Below are 13103 nucleotides of genomic sequence, written 5' to 3' on the forward strand. Positions count from 1 at the left end.
CAGTGTGCTCCAGTTTCCCCCCCTATAGTCCAAGGATGTGCAGATTTGGTGGATTGGCCAGGCTAAATTGCCCATGGTATCCAGGGATGCACAAGCTAGGTGGATTAGCCATGGGAAATACAGGGTTACAGGTTTATGATAGGGAGATGGGTCTGGGTGGGTGGGTCTTCAGAGGGTCAGTGTTGACACAATGGGCTGAATGGCCTGCTTCCACACTGTAGGGATTCTATGACATTCAAGAAACCTATTCTTTGGGCTTTCCTAACCTTGCAAAAGCACCCACTCCCGTCACGCCAGCCCGCAGAGCACAAAACCTGCCCCCCTTGCCAATATAGAACTAGTTTCCAGACTGAAGTCTAGACCAATGTTGCTCACACTCCATCAGTTTCATTCATATTACTACTGAAACAAAACAAATCTCATCATATCCAGAGAATTCTAAACAAAATGTCTGTCTCTTAGCAGCAGTTTTAAATAAAAAGCAGAGTTAAAGTTTGATTCTATAAATGCACAGTTAATTCCCTTTAACATTTTTTATGACATTTTAATATATTACATTTCCCCTTTAAGTACCAGGCTACAGCTCTTTAGCTCACCAGGCTTTAATATACATACTGTCAAAGCAAACATTTTCCATCTGGTTCAATGTTGAATTATGATTTTTACAAGTTTTAGCTCTGGTTTCAATCATTGTTCCACTGCATTAATGACAATCCTCAGTTTGCTTAATAGCATAGTCATAGCACTACTAAATAATTCATTATACGTCAGTAAGCAGGCACCAAACAAAATGCAAGGTATCCAGCAGATTACAAATAATAGAGTGAACTAGAAAAGGTTTAATAATGTAGAAAGATGGATGGAGGGAGAAAGCCTGAAAAGAGGAAACGCGATCTGCAAACAGTTTGTCTCTTATCCACATCCAAGGGGTAAAGAGCAAACAATCATTGGGAAAAAGTACGTATCGACAATGTATACATGTATTGAACATAAATAGATCAATTTGATGGCCTTCATGTTTCCCTAACTCCAAAATCTCTCATTAACAAGTTTCATTATCAGCAGGTAAAATAAATCTGTTGTAAGCATGGCCCCAGTTTGTAGTCCCAGTTTAAATCTTTTGACTGTTCAGTAGCTTTAACATGCTTTAAATAAAAATGCAATGTAAAGACACACGTCTTTGCTTCCATGAGCCTTACCTTTCCAGCCACTTCCACTGTAGAAAACGATCAAAATACATGCTTTCCTGGTATTCATTAAATGGTTGTCCACTGAGATAATCGTGCACTGACCTAGTTTACAACATTATGAAAATACAATCGAAAAACATGTTAATTTGTGTGAACTGACAGGAATAGTAATCTTGCAGGAATCGTGACAAAGATTGCACATTATTTCAGGTGTGACCACAATAATCTACAGCATTATTTGAATCAAATCATAACACAGGAGACCATTTGGCCTATGTTGCTCATGCTTATTTTGTGTTACAGCTATCCAATTAATGCCACCCTTCTGCTGCTTTCCCATAGGACTTTAGTTCTAATCCCTTTAAGCATTTAGCCAGTGCCAACTGGGAAGTTATTGTTGATTCTGCTTTCATGACCTTCTGAGGCAGTGCACTATAGATCACAACTCTTTGGGTTAAAACAAAAAAAAATCGTCATGTTAGCTCTGGTTTTTTGCCTTTCACCATAAATCTATGACCTCTGGTTACTCACTTTTCTGGAAACAATTTACTTGATTTACAGTATCAAAACTGTTCAGGATTTTTAAATAGCTTGACCGAAACTTTTAACTTCTCCATGGAGAACAACTCTCAATATCTCCACATTGGAGTTGACGGAGCATCATTGAAATTCAAAGGAGGAGGCCATCAGTCCATTGTGTAATCTTTAGTTTGGCTGAGCAAGAACCCAATCTCACTTTCCAACTCCATGGTATTGTTCTACTAAATCTCTCTACACTATCTATCCAGCTTGACATCCTTCCTAAAGTGTGTTTGCAAATCGAATACAATACTGCAGCTGGGGCCTAACCAATGCCTTATAAACATTTTAGCACAACTTTCTTATTTTTGTATTCTATTCCTCTATTAATAAATAGAAAAATCTCATATGTTTCTCAACAGCTTTGTCAACTTATTCTGCCACAAAGATTTGTGCACATACACCCACAAGTGCCTCTGTTTGCACTTTAAAATTGTGCCATTTAATGTAAATTACCTCTCATCTTTCTATACCAAAATGTACTGCTTCATATTCCTCTGCATTAAATTTCGTCTACCAAGCGGTTTGTTCATTTCACCAGCCTTTGACATCCCTGGGATCGTCCCTATCCGACTCATTGTTTACTTTGGATAATTTGCTAAGCTTCCCAGGCCCATGTCATTGATATGAGATTTAACAAAAAGAACAGCTACCCTAATGCTAGTTCCTGTGGACCACCACCTCTAGTTTGAAAAGCAGCCATTCACCATACTCTCCACTTGCTGTCCTTTAGCTTTTCTTGTCCTGATGTCTAGTAGGAGGAAGTGAGGACTGCAGGTGCTGGAGATCAGAGTCGAGAGTGTGTTGCTGGAAAAGCACAGCAGGTCAGGCAGCATCCGAGCAGCAGGAGAATCGATGTTTCACGTATAAGCCCTTCATCAAGAATTCCTGAACTCTGCCGGATAGCAAGTCTGGGTGGATTGATTGTTAGAGATTAAAGGAGGCTGCTCCTCATATTTTTTCCTACTGAAATATGCTCCCCTCAATTCCCAAAACTCAATCCAACATTCTTGCTGTTGGGCTGAAAACAGACTTATCTAAGATTTGGACAATTCAGGTATTCCTTTTGCTGTTTTTAATAACATTGTTTATCCAGTCGTTCATGGGGAAACTGAAGCTTCCCATTAGCTCCCTAAAATAGTTCTTGCATCTTTCTAGAGTTTACCTGCAAATTTGTTACCTTATTTCTTTCCACTATTCGGTGGCAGTCAGCACATACCAACAGTATAATAATTCTCCCACTGACTATTATTTTCCTCAACAATGTTTGACTACATCATCCTTCTCCAGCATTTTAACTGTTTCTTGGGTATACTTTTTAAAAGTCATTCATGGGTTGACAGCATTGCTGGCTAAGCCGGCATTTATTGCTCATCCCTAATTGCCTAGAGGAAGAGCCAACCACATTGCTGTGGGCCAAATGTGTGTAGGCCAGACCAGGTAAGGACAGCAATTTCCTTTGCTAAAGGACATTAGTGAACCAGATGGATTTTTCCAACAATCCACGATGGATTCATGGTCATCAACAGACTCTTCATTCAGATTTTCTTTTACTGAATTCAAAATCCACCATCTGCCATGGAGTGATTTGAACCTGGATTCCCAGAACATTATCTGGGTCGCTGAATCAACAGTCCAGTGATGATACCACTGGGCCATCACCTCCTCAACTGCCACACTCGGTCCTACTTCCCTACTTTTCTGGCATACCTTGTTATCAGGAAGATTAAATCCTCAATCCACTAGTTTAGAAAAATATCTGTGAAACTGCTTTAATCTGTATTTACCCAAATCAAGGTATTTGGTGACACAGGGGCTCAGTGGTTAGCACTGCTACCTCACAGTGCCAAGGACCCAGATGCAATTCCAGCCTCGGGAGACTGTCTGTGTGGAGTTTTCACATTCTCCCTGTATCGGCGTGGGTTTTCTCCACATGCTCCAGTTTCCTTCCACAATCTAAAGATGTACTGGCTAGGTGGATTGGCCATGATAAATTGCCTGCAGTGTCCAGGGATATTTAGGCTAGGTAGATTAGCCAAGGGAAATGCAGGGTTATGGGGATAGGGTGGGGGTGGCGAATCTGGGTAGAATGCTGTTTGGCAAGACGGTGAGACGTGTTGGGCCAAATAACCTGTTTCTACACTGTAGGGATTCTAAAAAAGACAAAAGTTGCCCGATTGCAGTTGAAGTGTTTGCATGAGATTCAGAATGCACAGCCTGGCATGAAGCAAGTGTTCTCCGCCTCATTAATTAGCCTACCTTTGATCTTCCTTTTGGGTATTAAGGAATGCAAATTGCCCCAAAACTCTGGAACCTTCCTACCTTCCCTTCCTCTGCCTCACCTTGTCTCCATCCTTCTCCTAACCCCATCTCTTCATGAGTGTTTACTACCCTTCTGACTTCACTCTCTTCTGAAAGCTCTGTGGCGTTGAACTCTTCTTTTGTCACTTCCCGTCTGTGCCGATTTCTCTTGGACAGGAGTCTTCTCCCTGTCCCACAGACCCCTTCACCCGTCTTCAAAATACTCCCTCCACCTGGATGTCTCCCTCTGGCCTTTTTACCTGCACTCGACCTGTTCATTGAGAACTATTGACATGATATCAGTTGCCTTAATTTCGCTGCTCCTCCTCACCAATTGGAAACTATCTCCATTTGAACTGACTGCACTCTGTTTCCAGATCCCATATTCAGATCCAGATCCCAGATTCAGATCCAGATCCAACCCTGACTTTGTAATTAAGCCTGTTGACAAGAGTTGTGCTGTTATCTGACGCACTGAATTCTTCATTGTGGAGGCTGCCAGCTCTCGGGCACCTCTGACCTCCTTTTGGATCATCGAACATCTGGCTGTTGTGTCCATGACTGTCACGAACCTCATCCTATCCCACTATCCCCAACCTCCACGCCGACAGTCCCCAAATCCTAATAAGCTGGCTTCTACTTCCCCAAAATTCACTAACAGGACTGCCTGGGCAGATCCATTGTTTCTGTCCACTCCTGCCTCATGGAACTTTTCCCTTTCAATGTTGACTCAATTTTTTTTTCCCTTTCCCCTCATCTAGTCCCTTCCCAGTTGCATCTGCAATTCTTCTGATGCTTTACATCAGTTTCATAATTTGTTTGTTGGAACCGACCACTTTTTTTAACCATGTAACCTCTCTGCATGTCAACTTTCCATCAGGAAAGTCTTAGACTCTCTACTTTTCCTGGAAAGAAGATTGAACTATCCCCATCCACCACTAGCCTCCTCTCTCTGGCCAAACTCGTCCTCATTTTGAGCAACTTCTCCTTTAACTTCGCTATCTGTCTGGAGATCAGAGGTATGGCTTCAGTTATACCTTTGTGGAATACATGGAACATTCCTGCTCTGGTTCCTCCTCCCAACATCCCCGGTGGGTCGATGACATCATCAAGGCTGCTTCCCCCTTGACACCTGTTTCTATTTCCAGTGACAGGCTGGCCACTGACATCCTCTACAAACTCTCCAACTCCCACAGTCTACATCCTCTCACCCTGCTTCCTGCGAAGACTCCATTCATTTTCCCAGTTTCTCCATCTCCATTGCATTTGCTATAATGATTCCACATTCCTCCAAGGTCATCAAAAGTTTCCACCTTTTCCCGCAACTGAAGATTCCCCATCACTGTAGTTGACAGGATGCTTAGTCATGTCTGACACATATCTCAGACTTGTGCCCTCACCTCTTCTCTTCCCTCCCACAACACAAATAGGGTCTTTCTTAGTCCTCATTTCCTGCCCGAACAGCATCTAGAGGATCATAAACCACCGTTTCAGCCACCTCAAGTGGGTTGCCACTATTGGATGCAGATTCATATCTGTCTCCTCTCCATTGTCAGCATTTTGCAGTGACTGTTCTCTTTAGGACACCTTGGTCCACTTCTCCAATATGTCCCCATACCCCTGCAGTCCTTTCCATGCAATCACAGAAGATGCAACACTTGCCTGTTTACCCCTTCCTCTTCACTATCCTAAACTCTTGACACAACTTCCAGGAGAAGCAGCAACTCAATCTAGACTATTATATTTGCTGCTCTCAGTGTGGTTTCCTGTACTCATGAGCTGCAGATTGTAATGGCTTTGTTGAGCAATATGCTCTGTCTGCAAAAATGACTGAGATTCCAGTTGCCTGCCACTTGAATACTCCACCATTAGTAAGTTTGCAGATGACACCAAAATTGGAGGTGTAGTGGACAGCGAAGAGAGTTACCTCAGATTACAATGGGATCTTGATCAGGTGGGCCAATGGACTGAGAAGTGTTAGATGGTGTTTAATTTAGATAAATGCATGGTGCTGCATTTTGGGAAAGCAAATCTTAGCAGGATTTATACACACTTAATGGGAAGGTCCTGGGGAGTGTTGCTGAACAAAGAGACCTTGGAGTGCAGGTTCATAGCTCCTTGAAAGTGGAGTTGCAAGTAGATAGGATAGTGAAGGTGGCGTTTAGTTTGCTTTCTTTTATTGGTCAGAGTATTGAGTACAGGAGTTGGGAGGTCATGTTGTGGCTGAGGTCATGTTGTGGCTGTACAGGACATTGGTTAGGCCACTGTTGGAATATTGTGTGAAATTCTCGTTTCCTTCCTATCGGAAGGATGTCGTGAAATTTGAAAGGGTTCAGAAAAGATTTACAGGGATGTTGCCAGGGTTGGAGGATTTGAGCTATAGGGAGAGGCTGAATAGGCTGGGGCTGTTTTCCCTGGCGCGTCGGAGGCTGAGGGGTGACCTCATAGAGATTTATAAAATCATGAGGGGCATGGATAGGGTAAGTAGATAAAGTCTTTTCCCTGGGGTGGGGGAGTCCAGAACTAGAGGGCATAGGTTTAGGGAGAGAGGGGAAAGAGTTAAAAGAGACCTAAGAGGCAACCTTTTCTCGCAGAGGGTGGTGCGTGTATGGAATGAGCTGCCAGAGGATGTGGTGGAGGCTGGTACAATTGCAACATTTAAAAGGCACCTGGATGAGTATATGAATAGGAAGGGTTTTGGAGGGATATGGGTCGGATGCTGGCAGGTGGGACAAGATTGGGTTGGGATACCTGGTCGGCATGGACGTGTTGGACCGAAGGGTCTGTTTCCATGTGTACATCTCTATGACTCTGATTCTAATTGTTCCAGCTTCATTTTCCTGCCCATTTAGAGAGAGGGGGCCAACGGTTTTCTCTCAGACCGTCGTGACTCTTTGGGATTCTCTCGAGCAGAGTCCTTGAATATTTTTAAGGCAGAGGTAGATAGATTCTTTTCAAGCAAGGTGTTTGCAAGTTTATTGGAATAGGTGGGAGTTCAGATCCCGGGTTACAATCAGACCAGCCATGATTTCTTGAAAAGTGGCAGTAGCTGCAAGGGCTGAATGGTCTCCGCCTGCTCCTTGTTTGAGCAGTCAGAGGGGGTGGAGATGCTACCGCTGTCAGGACCATCTGATGTTCAAGCTGCTGGCATATTGAAAGTCCAGAGGCACGCTGCTTCAGATGTGGCAAAGCTTGAACAATCTCTCCTGCTCTGGTTCTCCTTACTTTCTGGGCATGGCTCAGAGCAAATGAATGTCAGCTTGCAACAGGAAGCCACGCCACCCGACCATGACATCTTGGGTCAGTGACGTGTCCTAGGTGAAGGGAGTCACCTAACAATGCAGGAAGGAGGTCAGTGATCTTCCCCACTTGGCAAAGATCAATGCTACCATCTAATCTCTGCTATCTCACTCAATCTAACTTCGCCACTGCACCCTGCAATGTTCATGATTGCATGTATTATGTACACTCAACGGTTCTCATCTGAAATAAATAACCCTTCCAGCCCTCTGACTGAAAAGCAATGCATGCCTGCAACTGAGCGCGAAAGACCTTACGTACTAAGAAAGTAACTGGAACCACGCAGAGGCTGACAGCCTGTAACTCAGTGCTGAAGGAAATGAGTCTGAGCAAAGAGATCATTGGGTGCGCAAAGACTGGCAGTCTCCAAGCAATTGCAAAATGAGAGGCTGGGAAGAAAGAAGCCAAGATCCACAAGCTGTACGAGATTGAAGAGATGCTCATGTTCTTGTGTGCAAAGCGACCTGGCAGAGTCAAGATCTCGGTGTTCCTGAGCTCTCCAGTAAAGTGTGAAATGGTGCAACTGTTGGTCCAAGAGCAGCTATGATGTGGTGAAGCTGATGCCAATTTGTGCAGATGAAAGGTCATGGAGAATGTTGTTCAAAGAGCAGGCAGGGATATTGTTAAGGAGAAATAGTCAGATTATGGCTGGGACAAGCATTTGAGAAGGTTCATCTGCCAGATGTCCACTCTCAGCTGCATGTCAGGAATTTGCACCACATGGTTCCTGGAAAAGGAAAGATAAGTGGTGTACTAATGAGAGGAGTTGGAGCTTTAATGACATGCAAATGCATGAGAGTTAGGCAACTGCTGCTTAATGGCGAGATTCCAAATTTGCCATTTAAGGTTTGTACAGAAAACTGGGAAAACAATTCTCCGTGCAAATCAGGACTAAAGACCCTGTGTTAACAAAGTAATTGGAGCCACACTGACTGGCAGCATGTAACTTTGTGCTCCTTGAGATTCAGGCTATTTCCATTCTCTCAGTGTTTTCTCACCTTTCTCATCATTGCTACACCACACAAACGAAGGGAAAATTCCGCCCTTAATCTCAAAAACCATATCTTCAGTTTTTTTGGTAGTAATTTTGGTTGATAAATGTTGTTTCTTGGAAATTGTATTCCCCTGCCTGTTGGAGGCAGTGATGCATTTTCTGATCATATGCTAGTGGTTCTAGTCATTTGACATATAAAGTTTACATGCAATACAAATTTTAACAGCACAAACATTAGATTAGATTGAATAGAAACAGGTTCCTGCAAATAATTGTAAGTTTCTATAGCCATCTTTTGGAATATTGTGTGTAAAGTTTGGTTGGTAACAAAATTCACCACCCCTCCCAATATCAGATACAGAAAATGGATTTTTGCAAAAGGATAATGTACACAAGTTCAGGTCTAGTAATATCAAATCTTTCCCAGCAATGAATGCCAGAATCAATTCACAGTGTTCTCTGCTTTAATAGCCTAACAGTCTATAGTCATTCAAGATTTGTGTAAAGATTTGTATCTTGGATGCTACTTGCAGTTGTTGTGAGTATGTTCGCTGAGCTGGGAATTTGGTTTGCAGACATCCCGCTTTTGGTGCACAATTTCTTGTCTGTACCTGTGTTGTCTGTTGTGTGTACTCATCACCTAGATCATCCTGAGGCCATTTTGTCTGGCTGTTTCTCTAGCTTATGGGTTATTGATTGGTGGTCTGCACCATTTGATTTCTTCTGCATTCATGTAGGAATCAGAGTTGCTCGTAGATAGCACTTAGGCAGTTGGCAAAAGATTCGCATTTCCTTGCTGGTTTTAGAATCTTTCACCTGCAACTTCATTCGTAGATGGGTGGCAGACAAATATCGTGACAAGGATATGCTACGACCCAATACACTACCTTACATAACGAATCAGAACTGACAGCCAGACTCCTCCTACCACTCAGATTTATGACAGCCCATAAACCGACAGCCATACTCATAACAACTTACCAGAACAAAAGACCCAATACCCATCATGAGCAGGATATACATGCTGTACAAGATTCCATGCAGAGACTGCACAAAACACTATATAGGACAAACAGACAGACAAGTCGCGATCTGCATTCATGAACATCAACTAGCCACTAAACACCATGACCCAGCTATCCTTAGAATCGATATACACAGATGACAAGGATCACAAATTTGACTGCGACAACCCAACAATAATAGAACAAGCCAAACAGAGGGCAGCCAGAGAATTCCTAGAAGCTTGGCACTCATCCACGGACTCCACAAATAAACATATTGACCGAGACCCAATATACCAACCACTGCAATGAACAACCAGAACCAGCAACTGGAAACAGTGGAATGAAACCAAACAAATGCCAAAAGACATAGTACAGCAGGGCTTCACAGGAGGCTCCACAACACTGAGGATGTCACCTAGAAAGGGAACGAAAATGTCTATTGGCCAAATTCCCAGCTCAGCAAACATACTCACAACAATGGGCTCAGTGGTTAGCACTGCTGCCACACAGCATGAGGTTCCCAGGTTTGATTCCAGCCTCGGGTGACTGTCTGTGTTGAGTTTACATGTTCTCCCTGTGTCTGCGTGGGTTTTCTCCAGGTGCTCCGGTTTGCTCCCACAGTCCAAAAGATGTGCAGGCCACGGGAATTGGTCATGCTAAACTGCCTGTAATGCATTAGTCAGCGGGAAATGGGACTGGGTGGGTTACTCCTCAGAGGGTCGGTGTTGACTTGTTGGGCCGAAGGGCCTGTTTCCATGCTGTAGGGAATCTAATCTAAAAAAAAACTGTAGCATCTAGCCATGTTTTAGAAATTCCCTTATAATCCTCTCAGGATTTTATTGTGCCTTTTGTGAACCATACACCACATTTATTGCGTACTGATGACCTTATACAAGTCTCTCAGATTTTATTACATTTAAGTTTAGAACAGCCACTACCATTATTCAATTTAATGAGATAGTAGCTCTTTTCCACAAACACATAGGTGGTACCAGAAGTGCAAAGCTCAAATGTATTTACAGAGATTTTGTTGACACTCAGAATTTTATCATTTTGTTGACACTCAACAAAATCACTCAGAATATACACAGCTATGATTGAGGTCAATGAAGACTACTGATTCTGTAACTATCAGCTTTTAAGTATGAATGGTAATTCCTAAGTATTTGCTCCCCCCCCCCGCCGCCCCGCACCTTTCCTCATTGTTCTACCCTGTATAATCATTAGAAAATATTTGAAGATCTTCTCAGCATCTCGCATTTCAGAAACTAGCTGGACCCACTATGCCCTTGCATAGTGTTTTGAAAAATCAGCCATGAGATCTTCAATTGAAGGAATGCACAATTTGCCATGAGCTAATATATTCCCCAAGAAAGCAAAGAGTGAAGTGTTTCTGTACTTCATCAACAAATGTTTACAGTTGGTCCTAATTTACACTTGGAAGAGAGGGAGAGAGAGAGACTGCTAATTTTACTCATATTAGTGTTTCCTCAACCACACGCTGACTCAGCCTTAAAATAACCACAGATAAAGGCTGTGCATGGCTTCAGCATAATTAACTGCTTCTTTGACGTACTTTGAAAAAAGGAGAAATATTAACAAACCTCCAAATCCAAGCACATATCTTGTACTTTATACTTCAATTATAGTTATCTTAACTTAGAATAATATTTAAAATGCCATGTGTACACAACATAATCAGCTTCAGCTGACTTTTCAAACAGGATTCTGGTTTGGTGGTACTGGAAGAGCACAGCAATTCAGGCAGCATCCAAGGAGCTTAGCAATCGATGTTTCGGGCAAAAGCCCTTCATCAAAGCTAACACACTTCAGCCAGATCCCAGGTAGAAATTTGAATCACAAAAATCTTAGTGCAGAAGGAGACCATTTGGCTGATCATGCCTACACTGCCTCTTCAAATGGGCATCTTTACTTAATACCAATTTCCTACTTTTATTACATTTCTACTGTGTTCTGATCACTGCTCAACATTGGAACTTGCTCCACAGTACACAGTCCATTTATAGTAGCCATCAACATCACCTTTCTACTTAAATACTACAGAAAAGTTTTGAGCTGCCTGTCGATTCAATAACTCAGGTATAGTATTTAAGGTTCTGCCAGATTTTTCAAACATAATTGCTCAAAGTTTCTTGGATCCGCTTATGCAGTATTTACACTAAAATGAACTTCAGCATGGATCTTGCTGACAATAAATTCTTTCAATGTTTCCAGCACAGCTTGATTGAATTCTCTGCTACAAGGTGAAAAGCCAACAAAGTATATGAATAAAGTAATATTGTGTCATACAAGGTTCAAGCAATGACCATTTCCAATCAGAATAGGATGTAAATAAGTTGGGATGTTTCAGATGGTGCATGAATTAATCTTCTACGTTGCTCCCCACTAGCTTTGGTCTTTAAATCACGATTCCAATCAACCAAGCAGCAATGGTGACTAGCTACCAAGCCCTCTGCTGGAAACATTACAAGATTTTCTGGTTTTTCTTCTCTGCCTGCTACCTTAGGTTTCCACTATCCATTCAATCTAGCCATACCAGTTAAACATACATGGCATTCTGTTGACGAATTGGGGACACTTTTCCAAAGCACAAAGTTTTAAAATGTGTATTGGCTATAATGAGATTACATCGCCAACAATTCAAGCAATGTTTCTAAAGCGTGATTCTTCTATAATGCAGGGTTGCACAAGAACACAACCATCACATTAGGGAAGAACTACCTGTAATTATTGTGAAAATAGAAAGTCCAATCTAAATCAATGTACCTTCCAGTATAAACATCCATTGCATCCACTAAATACTGCACAGTTTTGCTTCAATCGTTGCCCTTTATTGCTATTGCCATAATCCACCTTGCTTAAATTCAATTGTGCATTGGCAACGTTTTGCAAGAATCACATGCAAACAGTTTGCTCGATCATAAATCACTCCTGCATTGTTCTGGAGGTTCACTTTGCTCGTTCAGTCTCTCGTGTCTGACACTAAACAGTTCTACCATTGTCTCCTCCAAGGAATTAACTGTGGTCTATTACAGCAATAAAGCAGACATACTGTCAAAAGAAATTTTCCTATGATGTAAAATGGCTTCTTCATAATCTTAGAGAAGAAACCAACACGTTAAATCCTGTGCAACAGTCAAGATCATAATAAAGGGAAAATTGTTAAAGCAAATTACACTCTTATAGTGCCATAGATACTGCCCAGGTCATGCATTCACAATAGCCTTCATCAATGGGATCAGAACAGTGATTATATGTTAATCACAGCAAGCAAACCTAACAATGAGAACATTATCGTGCGGACACAAACTCAAAAATGTGTTATTTTTGAGTGGTGACATTTCCAAATACACGTTCCAATACATTTTAATGCGGGGAAGGTAATTGGTTATGGATTGGTCTTAAGCCTGCAGGCAAAAGTGGTTAATTTCCCTACGACATAAGTAATAGTCATTGCTTAAGGTCCGCCATAAATAGATATGATGGTAAGTGGAAATGTGAAGTACCACTTTTAAAGAAATAGAACCAAAAGGAAATATTTAAAACATCATAAAATACACTCAAGTCTTTTGCCAACAGAAAATGGGCTTTTAATGCTTAGTTCACTTTTTAACAGTAACTGGGGATTTTAACTGATGATTCAACAACAGATAAATCACCTTGTAGATAGCGGGTTCCTAGGACACACAAAAACCTGATCTGGGGCCAACT

At 42.0% G+C, this 13103-nt stretch overlaps 1 protein-coding gene across 5 annotated transcripts in view; it reads right to left on the reverse strand.

Annotated features, from left to right (window-relative positions):
- The window catches only part of LOC122561187 (G protein-coupled receptor kinase 5-like), a 231184-nt gene that overhangs the window by 36802 nt on the left and 181279 nt on the right, over positions 1-13103 (reverse strand). For all 5 annotated transcript variants that reach the window (XM_043712718.1, XM_043712717.1, XM_043712719.1 and 2 more), the window contains one exon: positions 1200-1292. In XM_043712718.1, the coding sequence (XP_043568653.1) occupies positions 1200-1292 (93 nt within the window). The remainder of the gene's footprint in view (positions 1-1199; positions 1293-13103) is intronic.

The sequence above is a fragment of the Chiloscyllium plagiosum genome, chromosome 22 (genome assembly GCF_004010195.1).
Source record: "Chiloscyllium plagiosum isolate BGI_BamShark_2017 chromosome 22, ASM401019v2, whole genome shotgun sequence".
NCBI lineage: Eukaryota > Metazoa > Chordata > Chondrichthyes > Orectolobiformes > Hemiscylliidae > Chiloscyllium > Chiloscyllium plagiosum.